Raw genomic sequence first — 16,013 nt, forward strand, 5'->3', positions numbered from 1 at the left:
CACATTGTAAGTGGAAAGGAATTGAGCATACTGGGATATCATGAGTCAATCATTTACCAAGGTTTTCCTTAGAAGTGGCATGTTCTTTGAAACTAATGCCTAGTGCTTTTCTAATAAGAGAGTAGTGTGTTTGAGTGTTGCATACCATGGGATAGAGCCTAAATCGCATTGTTTTCATTGTTGACTATCACTAAACCAAGAATTCCATTAGACTTTTCTGCCTAATTTGCTCACAAAGACATTAGAAAAACAAATGGATGATTAGCACAATGGCAGCTAGGTGAGCTACACACAAGTATGTAGAGTTGTCCATATTGAAAACACACAAGAAGCATATCAAGAGAGCTCTTTTCTTGAGAACTGAGTCGCTGTTTTGAGCATTTAATCAATCAAATCTCCACATCTGCTGAGCATATATTATTATTGAATTTGCAAGAGAGTCAATAATATTAGCTCACCCAGATGAGAGGCAAAGAAGACATTGTGACCTAGATAAGTATTAAAAAAATAGTATAAGTCTTGTGTTCATTACCATCATTTAGAGAGACTAGTGTTTGCAATCTTGTAGAGTCGGCAATGATGTTGCAAAGAATTCAATGGATCAATGCATATGAAGATGAGTTTGATCCAGTATGTTTCCATGCAATGGAATTTTTTCTCAAATAGATTTCAACATGCATGGGAGATCTCAGGGCTCGCACATTAGCAACACAATCTTGAGAAACTTATGTGTGAAACCTTTTTCATAATTAGACATTACATACTCTCCTTCAACGGTGGGATGGAAAACATTTTAGTCAATCTTCTTCCCAATCTGTTCAAAATTTGCCACAAATGAACATATGCATCATGGGGAACAATGCATTGAGTGGTAACCATTCTTGACATGTTCAGTGTGGAGATTTCATATAATAGCATGCAAAAGGAAAGGCGCGTTACGGCAGGGGTTGTGAATGGCATCATACATGCCTGTGTGTACAAGAAACTAACATCAAAAATACATCAAGATGCCATGGTCGATATGTTTGGGTACAATTTGACTGTGACATGAAACGAATTGTCCTTGTAAGGGCTTCCCATTGAGACAACGATAGATATGAATAATTTAAAAGATTTCCACCACCATGGCCAATGTAGCTTGCCAAATTTGCTAAATGTTCATACAGCTTGCTACAAAATCTGATATGTTAGCAAAGAAATAATTAAAGGGATATGAGTAGAGGCAGGCTTGATTTTGGGCATTCGATTGAAAACTGAAGACTGTGAGGAGCTTCGATTGCTAATGTGGTTATGTCGCAAGTGAAGTGTAAAGGTTATGTTAAAATGTGAGAAGCATATCTAAAGCAGAAAGTGGATCGCAAGGTATTATGAGTGAAGAAAATGAAGGAGCATTTGTCCCACATTGCCCGTGTTGAGGGTCTTTGCAATGCTTTTATACCCAAACAAACAAATGACAAGTGTCAAAAGCCACATGCTTTTAGACACAAAGAGTAGGGCTTGCACGTGGGTCCCAAGCCAGTTGAGTGTATTAATGAGCAAATTTTGTCTGAATAAACTGCTATCCTGGTGACAGATTGAACCAATGAAGATCCTACATGTGGTACAGAAGTTGAGGAGGTCGAGCTAGCAAAGACGACACATAGCAGAATGTCATTAAGTCGCAACTGACATGGCGGTGGTGATGTTTAATGCGATACTGCGACTGACTAACACGTGGCATGCAAAACGACGCACAATGATTTGGCAGAGGATGACACATGGCGAAGCGTCGCTATGTCGCAAGTGACGTGGCAGATGTTGAGGTGGCTTCGCGACATGTGGCGGGCGGGCATGATAACCAGATTTCAACACGTGGTAGCCGATCAACGATTGTCGCTTAATCACCAAAGGAAGTTGCTCACCAGTTACCATTGCGACAAGGTGACCCAATCAAAAGGTGACATGCGGTGCCATGTGGTAGTAGGTCCAATAGTGATGTGGCAACAGACGAATTAGGAAACGCCACATGGGGTCTAGGTGGCAGGTGCCTAGGTTGAAGATGACAAGATGCTAACATGGCAATGATGAGGACAAGATGGGCCAATCAAATGGTGACACGTGTCATAGAGGCTGATCAACTAGGTTTGACCCGAAATTAGAGGGGAGGAGAAATTGAAAAGGTTTCAAAATAATATTTTTTAATTTTCCCTCATAAGTGAACATGTAGGCCAAGGTTTTAAATGGAAAAAGTTTTATTTTAAAGTCTAAACTTTATAATAAAGTCAAATATTTTAAATGTTAAAGGGTTTGTTCATCATTTTTAACCTGCATCTTCAATTGGACGCCCCGGGCCTGATTTTTAAGCAAACATAGCACTCTCATATATCAACCGAAAGGTCTCGGAGTCTAGTTTTCGTTTTTGCCATCAAATCATGTGCAAGTAGCAGTGGGTGAAAGTTATTCCCAGATTTATCTGATGTGCTTCATTTTCCAATTGTATTCTAGTTTGGGATTTCAATTTCAACTTGTGACAAAATGGTGGAGTGGGTATCTAACAAACTTGGAAAGGGTCATGTTAGTGATGGTATCTTGTCTCCTGCCCATTTTAGTGGGGCTTTTAGCAACAATTTGGCAGCAGATCTGATAGTTCTTTCAAAAGGGGTTTCTCATCATTCTTGAAGAGATATTTTCAAATTTGTTATGCATAATGATGAGATTTGATCCAGTTTTCAGTTGTAGAGAGAAGAGAGAAGATTTTCTACAGCAATGGATGAAGATTCAAGTGGACGAGTTGTAGCTATTGATCAAATCCGAGATTCTCATCCTTCTATATCTTATCTTCCTCTTGCTTTGTACGGGGTTGGTTCCAGTCTTTTGGACAAGTTTCCATAGCTGTGATTCCACCATTTTCTCAACATTCTCTCTTGTATGAACAGCAATAATGGAGTTGTAGTGTTAAATTTTTGTCTATTTTGTGTTTCATAAGTTATTTCATACGTCTTGAATGTATTTGTCTCAAGGAAATGAATACAAAGCAACAAATGAAATTAGTTTCATTCTGATTCTTGTCTCATATCTCTATTGTTTGCAATTTCTTGGTGATTTGTGAACAAAGAACATAGATCCCAATTGCAGCTCATTGTGGGTTGCATGTTTTGATGTGTTTTTCCATTGATTCAAAGAATCAAGTAAATGTTTGATATGTCTTAATAGGGTTGTAGATATCATGGAAGGATTCGATTACTATAAGATTCATTGTGAACATTTGTAGTGCCTCTCGTGTTTGTAATCTGTACCTTGTCTATTTTGATTCAAGAGATACTTGATACTCTTATTTTATGTACTTTGAGATGACCTGAGTGTCAGATGTTATACCTTGGTTCAGTATCATAGATGTTTTACTGCTATGCTATTCAGTTTATCACATTTGCATGTTGATGTCATTTTGAGATGATAGTAGATCTATGATGATATCTTATTATCTAGTATTTGGACATATTTTCTGATTATGTTATGTGACGGATTTTATGCTATGGTGATTTACGTCATTCTTGTCTCTTTATGCTTCATGCAAACGTGAGTGATGTAAATGGATTATTTAGGTATTTAATGCATTATTGCTTCGGCTATGATATTATTATGCAATTGCACTTGATCGTGTGTTTTAGTGTGCAGGAAATTATATCCCTCGTAGTGGTCTATGGAGTTAGTGATTCAGCTTTTCATATTTTACCAATGTCGTCCCTACATGGTCGACGTATCCTTATTTTAATTGTTTAAGTAAACCTTTTGGTGATTACTAAATCCAAACTCATATGCATTATGTGATTAGACCAGTGAGTGTCTCTGTGCATTTGGAGGTTCGCATTGTCGTGAAAGTTGTTTAGTGATTTCTGTGATTTTGGCTTTTTGGGCTTTAAATCTTCTCAAATTTAATTTTTGGTAGTTTTGCCTTAAGTAAATTCTCGTTACGAGGAATAACATGTTTTCCTTTGGGTTGATCGGAGTCTAGCTAGTCTAACTGGCTATTTTCCCTAATCGACTATTCACTCGAAAAGTGAATAAGTATTGAAAAAGGGATTTTATTATTCACTTCTCATTTTTGAAAATACAAATTTGAGAGCTTTTCTGAAATCCACTTCCTGAAGAAACGGATTTATGTTCATTCTGGGAGCTGTGAGCATGGAATCTTCGCGAGGTCAGCCTTGTTGGATCCAGCTCGAGGTTTTTAGACCTTGCTTTGTCGTGATTTCCGACAGTTTTAGCGGACGTTTTGTTTCTTTGGGCTATTTTCGGTTTATGCCCCTTTTGCTGTCAAGTAGGGCCTTCCCATTTTATTGTTTCAACTTCGTTTCAGCTTCTGTTTCTGGTAGCAATTTGTTAGGAGGCTGAGAACTAGTGTTCCCGCTATTTTTGTTTGTTGGTTCTGCTCAGTTGGTCGGGTATGAACATTTTCCCGACTTTTGGGATGGGGGTTCGGGGTTTTGCACCGTTATTCCGGTCGTTTTGCATATGGTGTCCGAACTCAAATATTATTGGATTTTTGGGGTTTTTGTACCCATGGATCAAATGGGTTTTAATTTCGGAGTTTTCCAGTTTTTGGGGTTTTTACCTCGTTTTACATCACTCTGTTTTCTTGGGTTTTCTTGACACAATGTCGGTCGTGGACATGGATCATCTGTTGGGATGTCAGTCAAACCATTGTTGCACTTTTATGTTGCAATGGGATGCGTGTCACATCCGTCCTCCCAATTCTATTTTCGATTGCATGATTTTCTGCATTGTGTTCTCATCCAGTCCTTGTGTTATGATCGCCGTGATGGTGCGCCACACACGAGTACTTGCACTTACATTTGTCGAGTGACTTGTGAGGCCCAATCTTCCGTGGTACTTCTGAAAGTTATGATCATTGGGGTTGGGTTGGGAATTTGCATGCCTACGAGCACTCATCGTTGGATGAGCATGGGTAGGGTAGGGTAGCATATGGAGGGGGCTTCTTTTCCGCAACCCGGTGCCTATTTCCCGAGGGTTGGCGCGCAGAAGTTTTAATCAAGTGATAACTAAAGAAAATACTGGGTGGTAATAAAACTTAAGATAATACAATGTATGTGCGACAGCCTTTCTGTTGAGGGAGTTGAATTCGCACAATCCAAGCTTGGGCTTGTCGATGCCAAGTGACTCTCCATGATGTCAGCCCCTACTTAGTATCCCATTGATTGTCTGACTAGGACCTGTAGTTTATGCATTGTCTATGTCTTGGTTTCAGTCATCATAATGTCTAGCGTGTGTGTTAGCCATGGACATTATGCTTTTGTGTGTTTGTGGTTGGATCATTATCTCCATCAGCACGACGAGAGTGGACCTGTGGGTTCCACGTGGTTGGAAAGCGTAGCTACCTATACCATTACTAGGGACCGGTGTACAGAGACGGTCTATTGTCCTAGCGCGACCATTGCTAGATGTTTTCACTTGATACTTTGGGTTCCAGAGTATGTTTTCTTGTGATTTATGCTTTCATTAGAATGCTTGTTTATCATGTTAGATGATGTTAGTTACTATCACATTTCCTTATTATGATGATTAGCATATGATAGTTGATGTCACTCGTATTTGTAGGATATCTTATGCTTTACTTCTAGCATGTTAGATTTCCTTGTGCTTATGTTGTAGCATGTTTTAGTAGTGACATCCCTTTTATGATAGTACTGACGATCTGATCGGTAGCTTGTGATGTTACGCACAGGGGATGACTAGGGCCCATGATGGTCTTATGATGCTATTATGATTGGGAGGAACCGCGTAATTCGTTTGGTTGTTCTGCATATTGCGATGTTTTTAGTTATTGTGATGTTGTTTCAAGTACACTGCGATGTTACCTTCTGTACTTTCCCTTTTTGCTTGTTAGATGGTCAAACGTTATCTTTGTCTTTCAATATAGTACTCAAGTGTTTACGCCTCGAACTGTGGATCCAGTACTCCCCAGTGTGGAGGAAATTCATCCCTTAGCTTTTTACCCTTTTTGGTTTTGGCGTGTTGTATTGGGATTTCATGCGAAATCATGCATCCTCGCGCGAGGATGCAAGATCTCACATGGTGTGTTGAGTTTCTTCACATGGCTTGGCACTTTCTCGCGCAAAACCCAACACCATTGTTGGGTGCTTTGGCTACTTGGCCAAGCACTTTCTCACGCCGCATGGTGCACATCCTCGCGCGGAAGGCACTTCCTCACGGGGCATGTTGCACATCTTCGTGCGAGAACCTATCAATCTATGGTCCTCGCGTGGAAACTAGGGGGCACCTCCACTAGTTTTCAAGGATCAATTTTTGGTGTTTCTAGTACCCTTTGGGTTGACTAAAATTACCATGCTTTGATAGATTTTATATTCTTTGTTTGGTTGTCATTTTGGATTTTAGTTCCGGTCAAGTGTGTGTCAGTTCAGGTAGTGGCATTTGGAGATTTTTTGGTTGCTGGGATGGTGGTTAAGTCTTACGTTGTGATCTATGTGATCCGTGTATGATGTTGTCTTGTGCACTCATACTTGTTCAAATAATATATATCTTAGCTTGTATTTCATCCTTGTTCCAAGGATCTTTGGGCAAGACATTACAACATTGATGTTTGATTCACAGAGTGAAAAGATAGATCACAAATATCTTGATGTATGTTGTAATTTGTGGAATACCCAATGGATAGGGCATTGATTAGTCATAGGACCTACAAGTTTCTTGTTGTTTCATATATGAGTTATACTGAAAATCAAATTCATAATCAAAATCATTTTCCCTTTCATGTTGTAGAGCTGAAAAGGATACCCACACTTAGCTTGTCAATCTCACTAGTCATGTTAGTAGCTATTATATGCCTTCGTCATTGCATAAGCATAGAAGAAATTGGGGTTTTATCTGCTTAACATAGATTCAGATTTATGGTTTTTGAACTAGTGACATAAAGGAATCTAAGGTCTACCCGCCTAGGTTTTGCAAAGCCTGAAGCGTAGAAGGAGTTTAGCCTTATAGTTGGACCGGGTTCAAAACAAAGTGTATCCATTATAGGAGTTAGCTGCCCTTAGGTGCATTTTGTTTCAAGCTTCCCAGTAGTTAAAATCATTGTCAAATCAGGAACCAAAATGCCCTACTACTGTTACATCCCAAATTTTGCCAGTTTAAAATAATCATATGTGTGTGTGTGTGTGTGTGTGTAATGATACAAAAGAATTACGTGATTAAATTTATGACTGTGTTAAAATCATTGTCAAACCAAGAGATAAAATGCACCACTACTATTACATCCCAAATTTTGTCGGTTTAAAATAATCATATAACCGTTATGTATATTTCATGTGAATGTCAGTTGGATAGTTAAATCAATTGAATATTATGATCATGTGAAATGGAAATTATGGTTGTTCATTTTGATTCGTGTGAAAATGACTTGTTAGTTGCTTGTTACAATTTTTACTACAAATGAATATTTATTATTCTTACAAGAAGTTATAAAAGTTAGTTGTTTAGCGGAAATGGTGGTTAGCCATTATGATGATCAAACAATAACTTTTGATTATAGTTATCTTGATTGAAGAGTATGTTATTATCCTAGAAAATTCTTCTTGGATGTAGGAGAAAACGAAGGGGAGAAATATTGCTAAACGGGAACTAAGGAATGGGGCATCAAGAGTCCATCAGGTATGGATTCTAACTATCTTGGTTAAAGATTTAATGACTAGGCAAGCAAGTGTATACCTTGGACAACCATGAGCTCCCCAATTAGTTCATAACATTAATCAAGGAAACATTAAGCATTTAATAATATAAAAATTATTACCTTTCTATCAAAGATCGTTATGTAGTCTCCTAATTATATATCCGTTTACTAGCACCATGTTATCCGAGCATCTATACTTGCACCTAAATGTATATATATAAGTGCATAAATCAATATAATGATACAAAAGAATTACGTGATTAAATTTATGCACCTCTATATATATATATATATGTACTTACAAATAGAGGTGGCACGATAGCATGATGCCAAAATGTTATTAAACATGAGGAAGGATGATTTTTACATATAGCTTCAAATATTGGCTCCTTATAATTTGAGCGATTGCCATCTTTTATCAGCTCATTAATCTTTTAAAATTCATCAATGGAGTTGCTCTTTTTATTTTTGGTTGGAATTTAATTTTCTTGGATCCGATAGCTGGCTTGCACTACTACCTCGGTCTTCTTTTTTGTAACCGGGAGAAGAGCATTTTTGGACTGCATATTTACGCTCTCGCTAAGACATGCGAGTATCTTTTATCATTTTGTCCAAGCTTCGTTATACTCTGAAATATAATTCCTTCCCACGGCAACCAATCGAATCTGCACTTTACTTTTGAAATCATTTGGAAATGCTCTACATTGTATTGAGCCAGGAAGGAATACATTGGCTCTTGGTCGAATTTATTTCAGCATTCCAGTTGGCATTCGCCCACGTCCCGGCCCATGGTTGCAAGACCACTCTAGGCAGCACAAGACTCAATCATAGGTTATGCAAACATTGTTTCATTGGTACATTGCCATTTATCTACATTGCTCAATTTCTGTCGGTGTTAGGCAAACAATGGTCTTTCTATATTGTCATTTGTGTACTTTGCTCATTGTTAATATTGTCATGCAAACAATGACTACGTTGCCATGGGATTGTTTGGATGATGGAATTGTTAGTCAATCACTGAACATCATTTTCAATGTCGTGCATATAGAATGTTTTTTATATTACTGTCATGAAAAATCGTAAGCTGTCTTTATGATCACAATAAATAATTTGAAATTATTTTCCATTGAAATAATTTGTGCATGAAATGCTCCACAAACTGGTACTGATATACTTATGCACAAATAAATCAGCCTGACTCATACAGAGGTGTTGGCAATATGCCTCTAAGATGAGATCAGTCGGGATGCCATAACTATAGCATTAAAAGAAGAATGCTCAATCTGAACCTGATTTGTATATGATCTCGGGATCTCCTAGGATGCACCCTTAGGAGAAAACATCCTTGCAAGAACAAAAGAAAGTCAGAAATGGAAGTGATTTAAGCATAAGACTAAATACGTAAATCTGAGTCAGCTCATGGTTGTCTGGTAAGAAACTCTTATTGTTCTCTTGAATGTGAAATGCAATAACCGAATTAGTTCGTTAATTTCTCTTTCATATGAAAGAGTTGTTATAACTGTCACTCCTCATTTTGTTATGAATATTGATATATATTGAAATATAGTTTTAAATTGGCTATGGAAAAATTAAATGCTACAACTACCAATGTGGAAATAAAAAAGTTTTGTCATAAAAAAAATTCAAATTGCCATGTGGACTAATAACATGGGTCGAAAAAAAGGTCACTACATCACAGTGTTCAACCCAGCCAAGGAACATGGTGATAAGGCTTGCCTAGGGGCGTCTATTAAAGGGAAAACCAGATCGTTAGCGGCTCAATTGAGAACGGGCTCTCATCACCTCAGATGCAAGATGGATAGATGGAATAGCCCCACAGAGGAGAGGAAAGAAAGGATTTACAAGTTATGCAAGATGGGTGGATTTGAGACTGAATGGCACTTTGTCATAGAGTGCATAGTGTATGATGACATCTGGGCTCAGTATGAAATCGGTTCAAAGGCAGCAGACAGAACACACAGTTTATTTGGGGAGGATAAGATCAACCAAACTGCTACTTCAATTGTCAAGATTTGTAGGAGGAGGTCAGACATGTAAAGGGATTTGGAGTTAGCTTAAGGCTGTGATTTTCTGGTCCCTTGACTGTTTGGCCTCGTGGACTTCATTAAAATCCTTCGCTCATTCAATCATTAAGATTTTCCTGCATCTTACATCTAAAACTAAAAATGTAGATAAGTGACATGCGAATCAGTATCGTGTGGATAAATCTACATAATGTTGCAGTGCACTGTCTTGTATAATCTCTCTAAGACTGAAATAATCATTGAAGAGCCAAAACAATCGGCAAGAAATAAATCTGTTTGATGAATCTTTCAGTGGAGATTGTGTTCCAAAAGCATTTCTCTAGATTACATAAGTCCTCTGAAGATTTAGCTATTGGACCTGAATGAGTCTTCTGTTTTTCTGTAGAAATTCAACGGCTAATTTTTTAACAGTCAATTTTCCTTAGCCAAGTGAAGTCTTCCACAAATGTAGATGCACAATTCTGAAAAACAAAATTAATTTAGCACCGATTATAGTGGAAAAACAAGACTACTGAAACACCAATTTAGTAAATCGCAAAATTCCAACTTACAGTGAAAATCACCAGAAAATCACCAAGCATGTAATTGTTGATTGTGAAGGTGTCATGTACAAATGAATATGCAGGTGTGGATTGAAATAAACACACCTAGCATAGAATCAGAGATTTTGGTGTGATTTGGGTGTTTACTTTAATTAGTTAAGTACGTTAGCAGTTAATCTAATTGCACTGACTTTTCATTACAAGTCAGATTAAAATAGCAATTTTGGAATTAAACTATGTAGATTTAACACAAGTTGAGATTGAACATGAAATTGGAAAAAAAGTATAATAAGGTTAGGAAAAAGTGAATTTGATTGAGTGTTCAGTTACAGAAGACTAGAAAGTGCTGGGAAAATCAACCAGAAGAAGTTCTAAGCACATTCATGGATTTCTGGAACTATCAGAGAGTAGGGACCCTCCAAGTATACTTGTGTCTGACATGCATGATAGTCTAAGTGACCCTTTCTGAGCGCTAGTGTATGATAGGCGCACTACTGACACTTTCTGGATCTTAGTGTCCAATAAGTACGCTGGTGGCCATTTTTGGAGGCAAGTGTCTAGCATGAACACTAGTGACCTTCCTCTAATGACAGTGGCCTGTATCAGACTGGGTTTGGAATCTTTTGTACTCATTCATCTTGTCTTGAACTTCATTGAGGTTGTTGGAGAAAGAGAAAAGCTGGTGCCTAGAAAAAAAGAAAGTTTATAAAGTGAACTGATGTCAGATTTTTAATGATTTTGGCTATGGAATTTGATGTATGCATTAAATAACAATGAAATGAGTCAGTGTTGAAAAATGCTTTTAGCTCTTTATTTGAATGAAATAATATTGGTCACAGTAGTGATTATCTTCTTGCAAAAACCTTTTTTATTAAATGTGCTAAACATTTTCAAAATCAAAACAAGAAACACACAAAACAAATTTAGGGCTGTATGTTACACAAAAATTATATAGGCAAATATAACACAATTCAAAAACAAGTATAAAGACATGTTCTCCAAATATAATACCAAAAGCTAGCCAAAACCAACAACAAATTTGGTCCAAATGTTTTACAAAGCAGAAAGAAGTTAAAGCAGAGTTTAAAATAAGGTTTGCATTAGGAAAAATATGCATAAGACACTCATTCTATATCCATACAAAAGAACCATGTTGATATGAATCTTCACAGGAAATAAATATTAAGCCTGTCAAAAAGACTAAAAATCTAAATAGTCTTTTAAAAAGACAAAGCAAAGAGCTGAAGGAATCAGAAAAAAGAATTCAATAAATCCCAAGAGCAGCAGATAAAGATCAAACAAAGCATCTATTATGGTAAAATTTCTGTAGATTGAAAGTAATTGAGTGAAAAACGATGAAATTCGAAAATGTATATCATCTAACACATGATCTAGAACACAGTGTATACTATATAGAACCAACTCCGATATATGAAGTTACTTTACTTGCTGCTTCAGGTAATCAAGATCATCTTGTGTAACAATCCTGAAGTAAGGCTCCATTTCCTTCCAAAATGGCTTTGAGCATGCTAGACCTAAAGCACCCAATCCAAAAGTTAAAAATTAAAAATTAAATAAACAAACAATCTAGTATTACAACCGCTTAACCATGATGAACTTATGTGCAGCACAATAATGAATCTCTTATAGGGCTGTATTACTATTTTACTCAATGTTTGATTTAGTGTTAATCATCAAACTAGAATGTCTCTTAAACTTCAAATCATACTTCTTGAATTATTCACATCCTCAACAGCTGCTAGTAGTTCTTTGTAATCATCATCCATTCCTCCTGAAAAATCACAAAAGCAAAGTATCATATAGGACTCTGCTGTATCCAGTAACAAATCAAATAAATGGCATAGAATTTCTCTAAATAACCAAATTTCTTTAACTATAAGAGTACTCATGTTCTACGGGAACAAAGAAAAGGTACCTACCAGTATGGTCTGACGACCCACTGTTTACTGGGGAACTAGGTTGAGTCAAAGGATTGTTATCAGATGAGCTTTTCTTGATCTGTAGTCGTCTTCGCTTGCTAAAAAAACACCAAACAGAATTCTCATGAATAATTCAAGAGTTATTTGTTTCATCTAATGTTTGTGCATGCATTGTAAACTAGATGCCAAGTATTCTTCACCCACTTACAGAGAAAATAAAAATTGTCAAAGAGAATGGGCTTGACTGGTAAACCATTGGAGCTCATGTAGTAAATACTAAATACTAAAAACCCATGATCAAATTTCCAAGAGCATATTACATGCTCAAATTTAAAGCATGTTAAATGCTGAATTGGGTAAACTACCACAGAAAACTTTGGGTGCGGTGTACCTCAATGGGCAAAGTCAGAATAAAGTCATGTGAATTGAAAAGAATAGATAGTCCTCAATCATGGCATCTAAGATAGATACCCTTCAAGGGAAATTTAATAATCAGAAGAAAACAACAGGGAACATAATGACAAACTTGGAGCTGGCGAGGCCTTGGAGGGGAGGTGGTGGGTTTTCCTGCAGTATTTAAGCTCTCTCGGATGCTGGTAAGCCACCCACTTGCCATAACTTGCATTGATTTATATGGAATTTCTTTGTGCAATGTATAGACTTTATTTTTATGTATCACAATTATGTAAGATGGATATTACAGTATTGCCTCCTGCTGCAGTTCTGTTATATGAAGAGGGGATTCTAGAAAATTATTATTTTTAATGAAATTCATTTTGCAGGCAGGATTTATGAATTTCTATCTGAGATACAAGGTGATTCCATTCAGTTTCTTAATGGAAATTCTCAACAATAATAAGAATGGTTCATAGACTCTAACACAGAGTACTCGGCAAACCAGAAAATTATGAATTGGCAAAAACATGGCAACTTAAAAACACACTTAGATTAAATACCCAATATTTTCAAAACAACATATATTTATAAAATGTATCAAATGAGTTTGGTGGGGATAATATGATTTCATAATTTTTTCAAGGCAAGAAATAATGCTTTTAAAGCCCAAAAAGAAATAGGAGTGTTTATCCCAGGTTCTTTTCTACATTATTGGCATGGCAAGTCATTGGACAGCCAAGTTTTTGTTGAGCCAGTTTTTGTAAAAGAATACAATTAGTCAGCATCAGGAACTTTTTTAGAATTTAAAATATGATTATTTTGATATTAAATCTTGTATGTACACCCCACTGCTAGTTTATTGATGTCGTGTATCCATGTTATTATATTATTTTGCTTCCTTCTGAGAGAAGTTGATTGGGGAGCCACATGTTAATTTGGAAAAATCAACGCAATGCTGTGTTTGTTATCTTGGTAAACTACACAAATATCAACTGAATATCTTGACATGATAATTGTACTTAAATAATTAAGTTGTGCTTGTTTAGAGAAAAGACAATAAAATGCATTGATGGTTAATGGATGCTAATCATGTTTTCAGAGATTTGTTAGGTGGGTTGTTCAAATTCATGTGGTTTCTCTCAAAATCATGTAGAATTTGTTATAGAAGAGTACAGAGGTAGCACAATAATGGATTATTGCAGCAGGAGATCCACACAAAAACAGACCACTTGGTTGTCAACAAGAGCAGAATCATAGAGGCGTACAGCATGCAGGTTTGTGCAGGGTGGGATTGCAAAGTCTAGGTTCATGCAGGTCAGAATTCCATCATGAAGGCATGGGGCACAATTCACATACACCATAACTAACTTTCACGAGGTTGGTTTTTGATGTGCATATAGGGGCATTGGTTGCATAGGTTTGAAGCAAAGCATATTTTTGTATTTTTTATACTTGCAATAAGTTCAATCATCAAAGGTATTGCAGGGCAGGCTGCACAGATATTAATCAACCATGGTTTAACAAATCTGTGCGAGCAGAGTAAGCCCTTGATGGGTTTGTTAAGTACCAGAATTTGCACCCGATACTGAACTGAATGAGTTCAGTAATTCTGTTATAACATGGGAATCACTTCTACGTGGGACATGCAATTGAAGTGAGACCTCTGGTTTCTAGGCCGGTTCCTATATGATGTCAACTTTATATATCACCTATCCTAATGAAAACTGCAAAACTTGATGGAAAAGGGAAGAAGAATGAACTTTAATGGAAAACTAAATGAAATGCAGAAAATGAAGGTGATACACTGATAATACTAACTGAAGACATAATTTCCTTAACACATTTAGAGCATACACAGCCATCCCAAGAAAGTACGATCTTGATGAATACCCTACTTGTATAAGTATTTCATAATTAGGCTTTGCAGGAAAACATCACAAGAAAATGAATTACAAATAACTTTACACAAGTTATGACCTACAAATAAAGCTCACTGTAATTCCAAGATGCAGAATGAGACATAAAAATGCTAAAGATTTCAAAGGATGAAATACAATAAACACTTAATATCAATCACTATGATGCATACAAAGAACTCACAAGATATAATCAAAATGCTGTAATATTACTCCAAGGATCCTGAAATTACATACTCATGTCTGATACAGTCCTGGAAAACAAACAAAATGCTCTGCCAGAAAGCAAAGGCTCTCCCAAAAAACTGAACCCTTTCTCATTCAAATGAGAAGTATATATCCTCATCTGACCTCCCACCAATACCTGTAAAATAGGAGTTATCAACTCAAATTTGGAAGGAAACAGTCCAAAATAGAACTCTCCTGACTCCAGAAAGATGCTAAATGTCCTCCTAACTCACACTCTATCATATGTTGATGATGACAACACAACTGAACAAATAGATTTCCAAGAAAAGCTCACAAACATGGAAACATCACCAACACATCAAATTTCCAATCTATGAATTTATCACCACTTGGTGACCATACTAAACTACTCCTATAATCAAATTTATGACTCTATTATTGTCATTTAAATTTGTTATTAATTAATTGATTTATAAGATTACCAGTTAATTAATAACAATTACAATTTTAGTCAAATGCAATAATAGATATATTAATATAACTATAAACAACTCAATAAGATTTGAGTTAGAAATCATTATAATAGTATGAATTCTAATAACTACTAATATAGTAAGATATAACTCAAATTACTATTATATGAGTTACTCACTACTATATAAGTAGGGATTAATACATAAAGGGAAAAGCCTTTTTTATCACTTATGATTCTCGGCCATATTCTTCATTAAGCCAGATTTGGAAGAAAATTTTAAATTAAACATAAGAAAGGCATTCATTAAAAATGAAAAACCTAACTCATTTGAAGTCATTCGATCATTCAAGATTTTGAGAAAATTTGGGAGCTCGAAACCCTTCACTGCCAACCATGGAAAAAATATGGAGATTGCAGGATTGTTTTACTGCACTTGGCATCTCATCTTGCTACATTTTAGACTCCAGATATGTGCTGTGAATTATTACTGCTCAGACTTGGTCTTTTTTATGTTGTTAATCATGGAGTTGGCTGTGCATTTGTTCAGCATTTTTTGGAGATTGTTTTCCTGATTTTGCTGTATTTTTGAAAGCCAGTCATCTTGCTGCTGTAGCCATGACTGGGTCTTCATAACTATTATCTTGACGCCATTTTTGGAGTCCAATTTGCTGATTTAGTAAACCCTCCTGATGTCGTGACTTGGCTTTTTCTAGAGCAAAAGGTGGCTTGATTTCTTTCTATGATTGTGTTGTGAAGTTTTCACATCATCGCCCCAAAATTTTTGGGGACCCCCTTTTTCAGGCAAGCCTTGGCAATCTTCGCGGATCTT

General features: G+C 36.4%; 1 protein-coding gene across 3 annotated transcripts in view; it reads right to left on the reverse strand.

The window, feature by feature from the left end:
• LOC149563977 (uncharacterized) overlaps positions 1–16,013 on the reverse strand; it is a 55,671-nt gene that overhangs the window by 13,916 nt on the left and 25,742 nt on the right. For all 3 annotated transcript variants that reach the window (XM_089827081.1, XM_089827082.1, XM_089827083.1), the window contains exons 5-7: positions 12,209–12,306; positions 11,998–12,060; positions 11,715–11,803 (exon numbers count right to left, since the gene is read on the reverse strand). In XM_089827081.1, the coding sequence (XP_089683207.1) occupies positions 11,715–11,803; positions 11,998–12,060; positions 12,209–12,306 (250 nt within the window). The remainder of the gene's footprint in view (positions 1–11,714; positions 11,804–11,997; positions 12,061–12,208; positions 12,307–16,013) is intronic.

Source organism: Cupressus sempervirens, chromosome 4 (genome assembly GCF_028749045.1).
Source record: "Cupressus sempervirens isolate cs-2001-9-10 chromosome 4, ASM2874904v1, whole genome shotgun sequence".
Classification (NCBI taxonomy): Eukaryota; Viridiplantae; Streptophyta; class Pinopsida; order Cupressales; family Cupressaceae; genus Cupressus; species Cupressus sempervirens.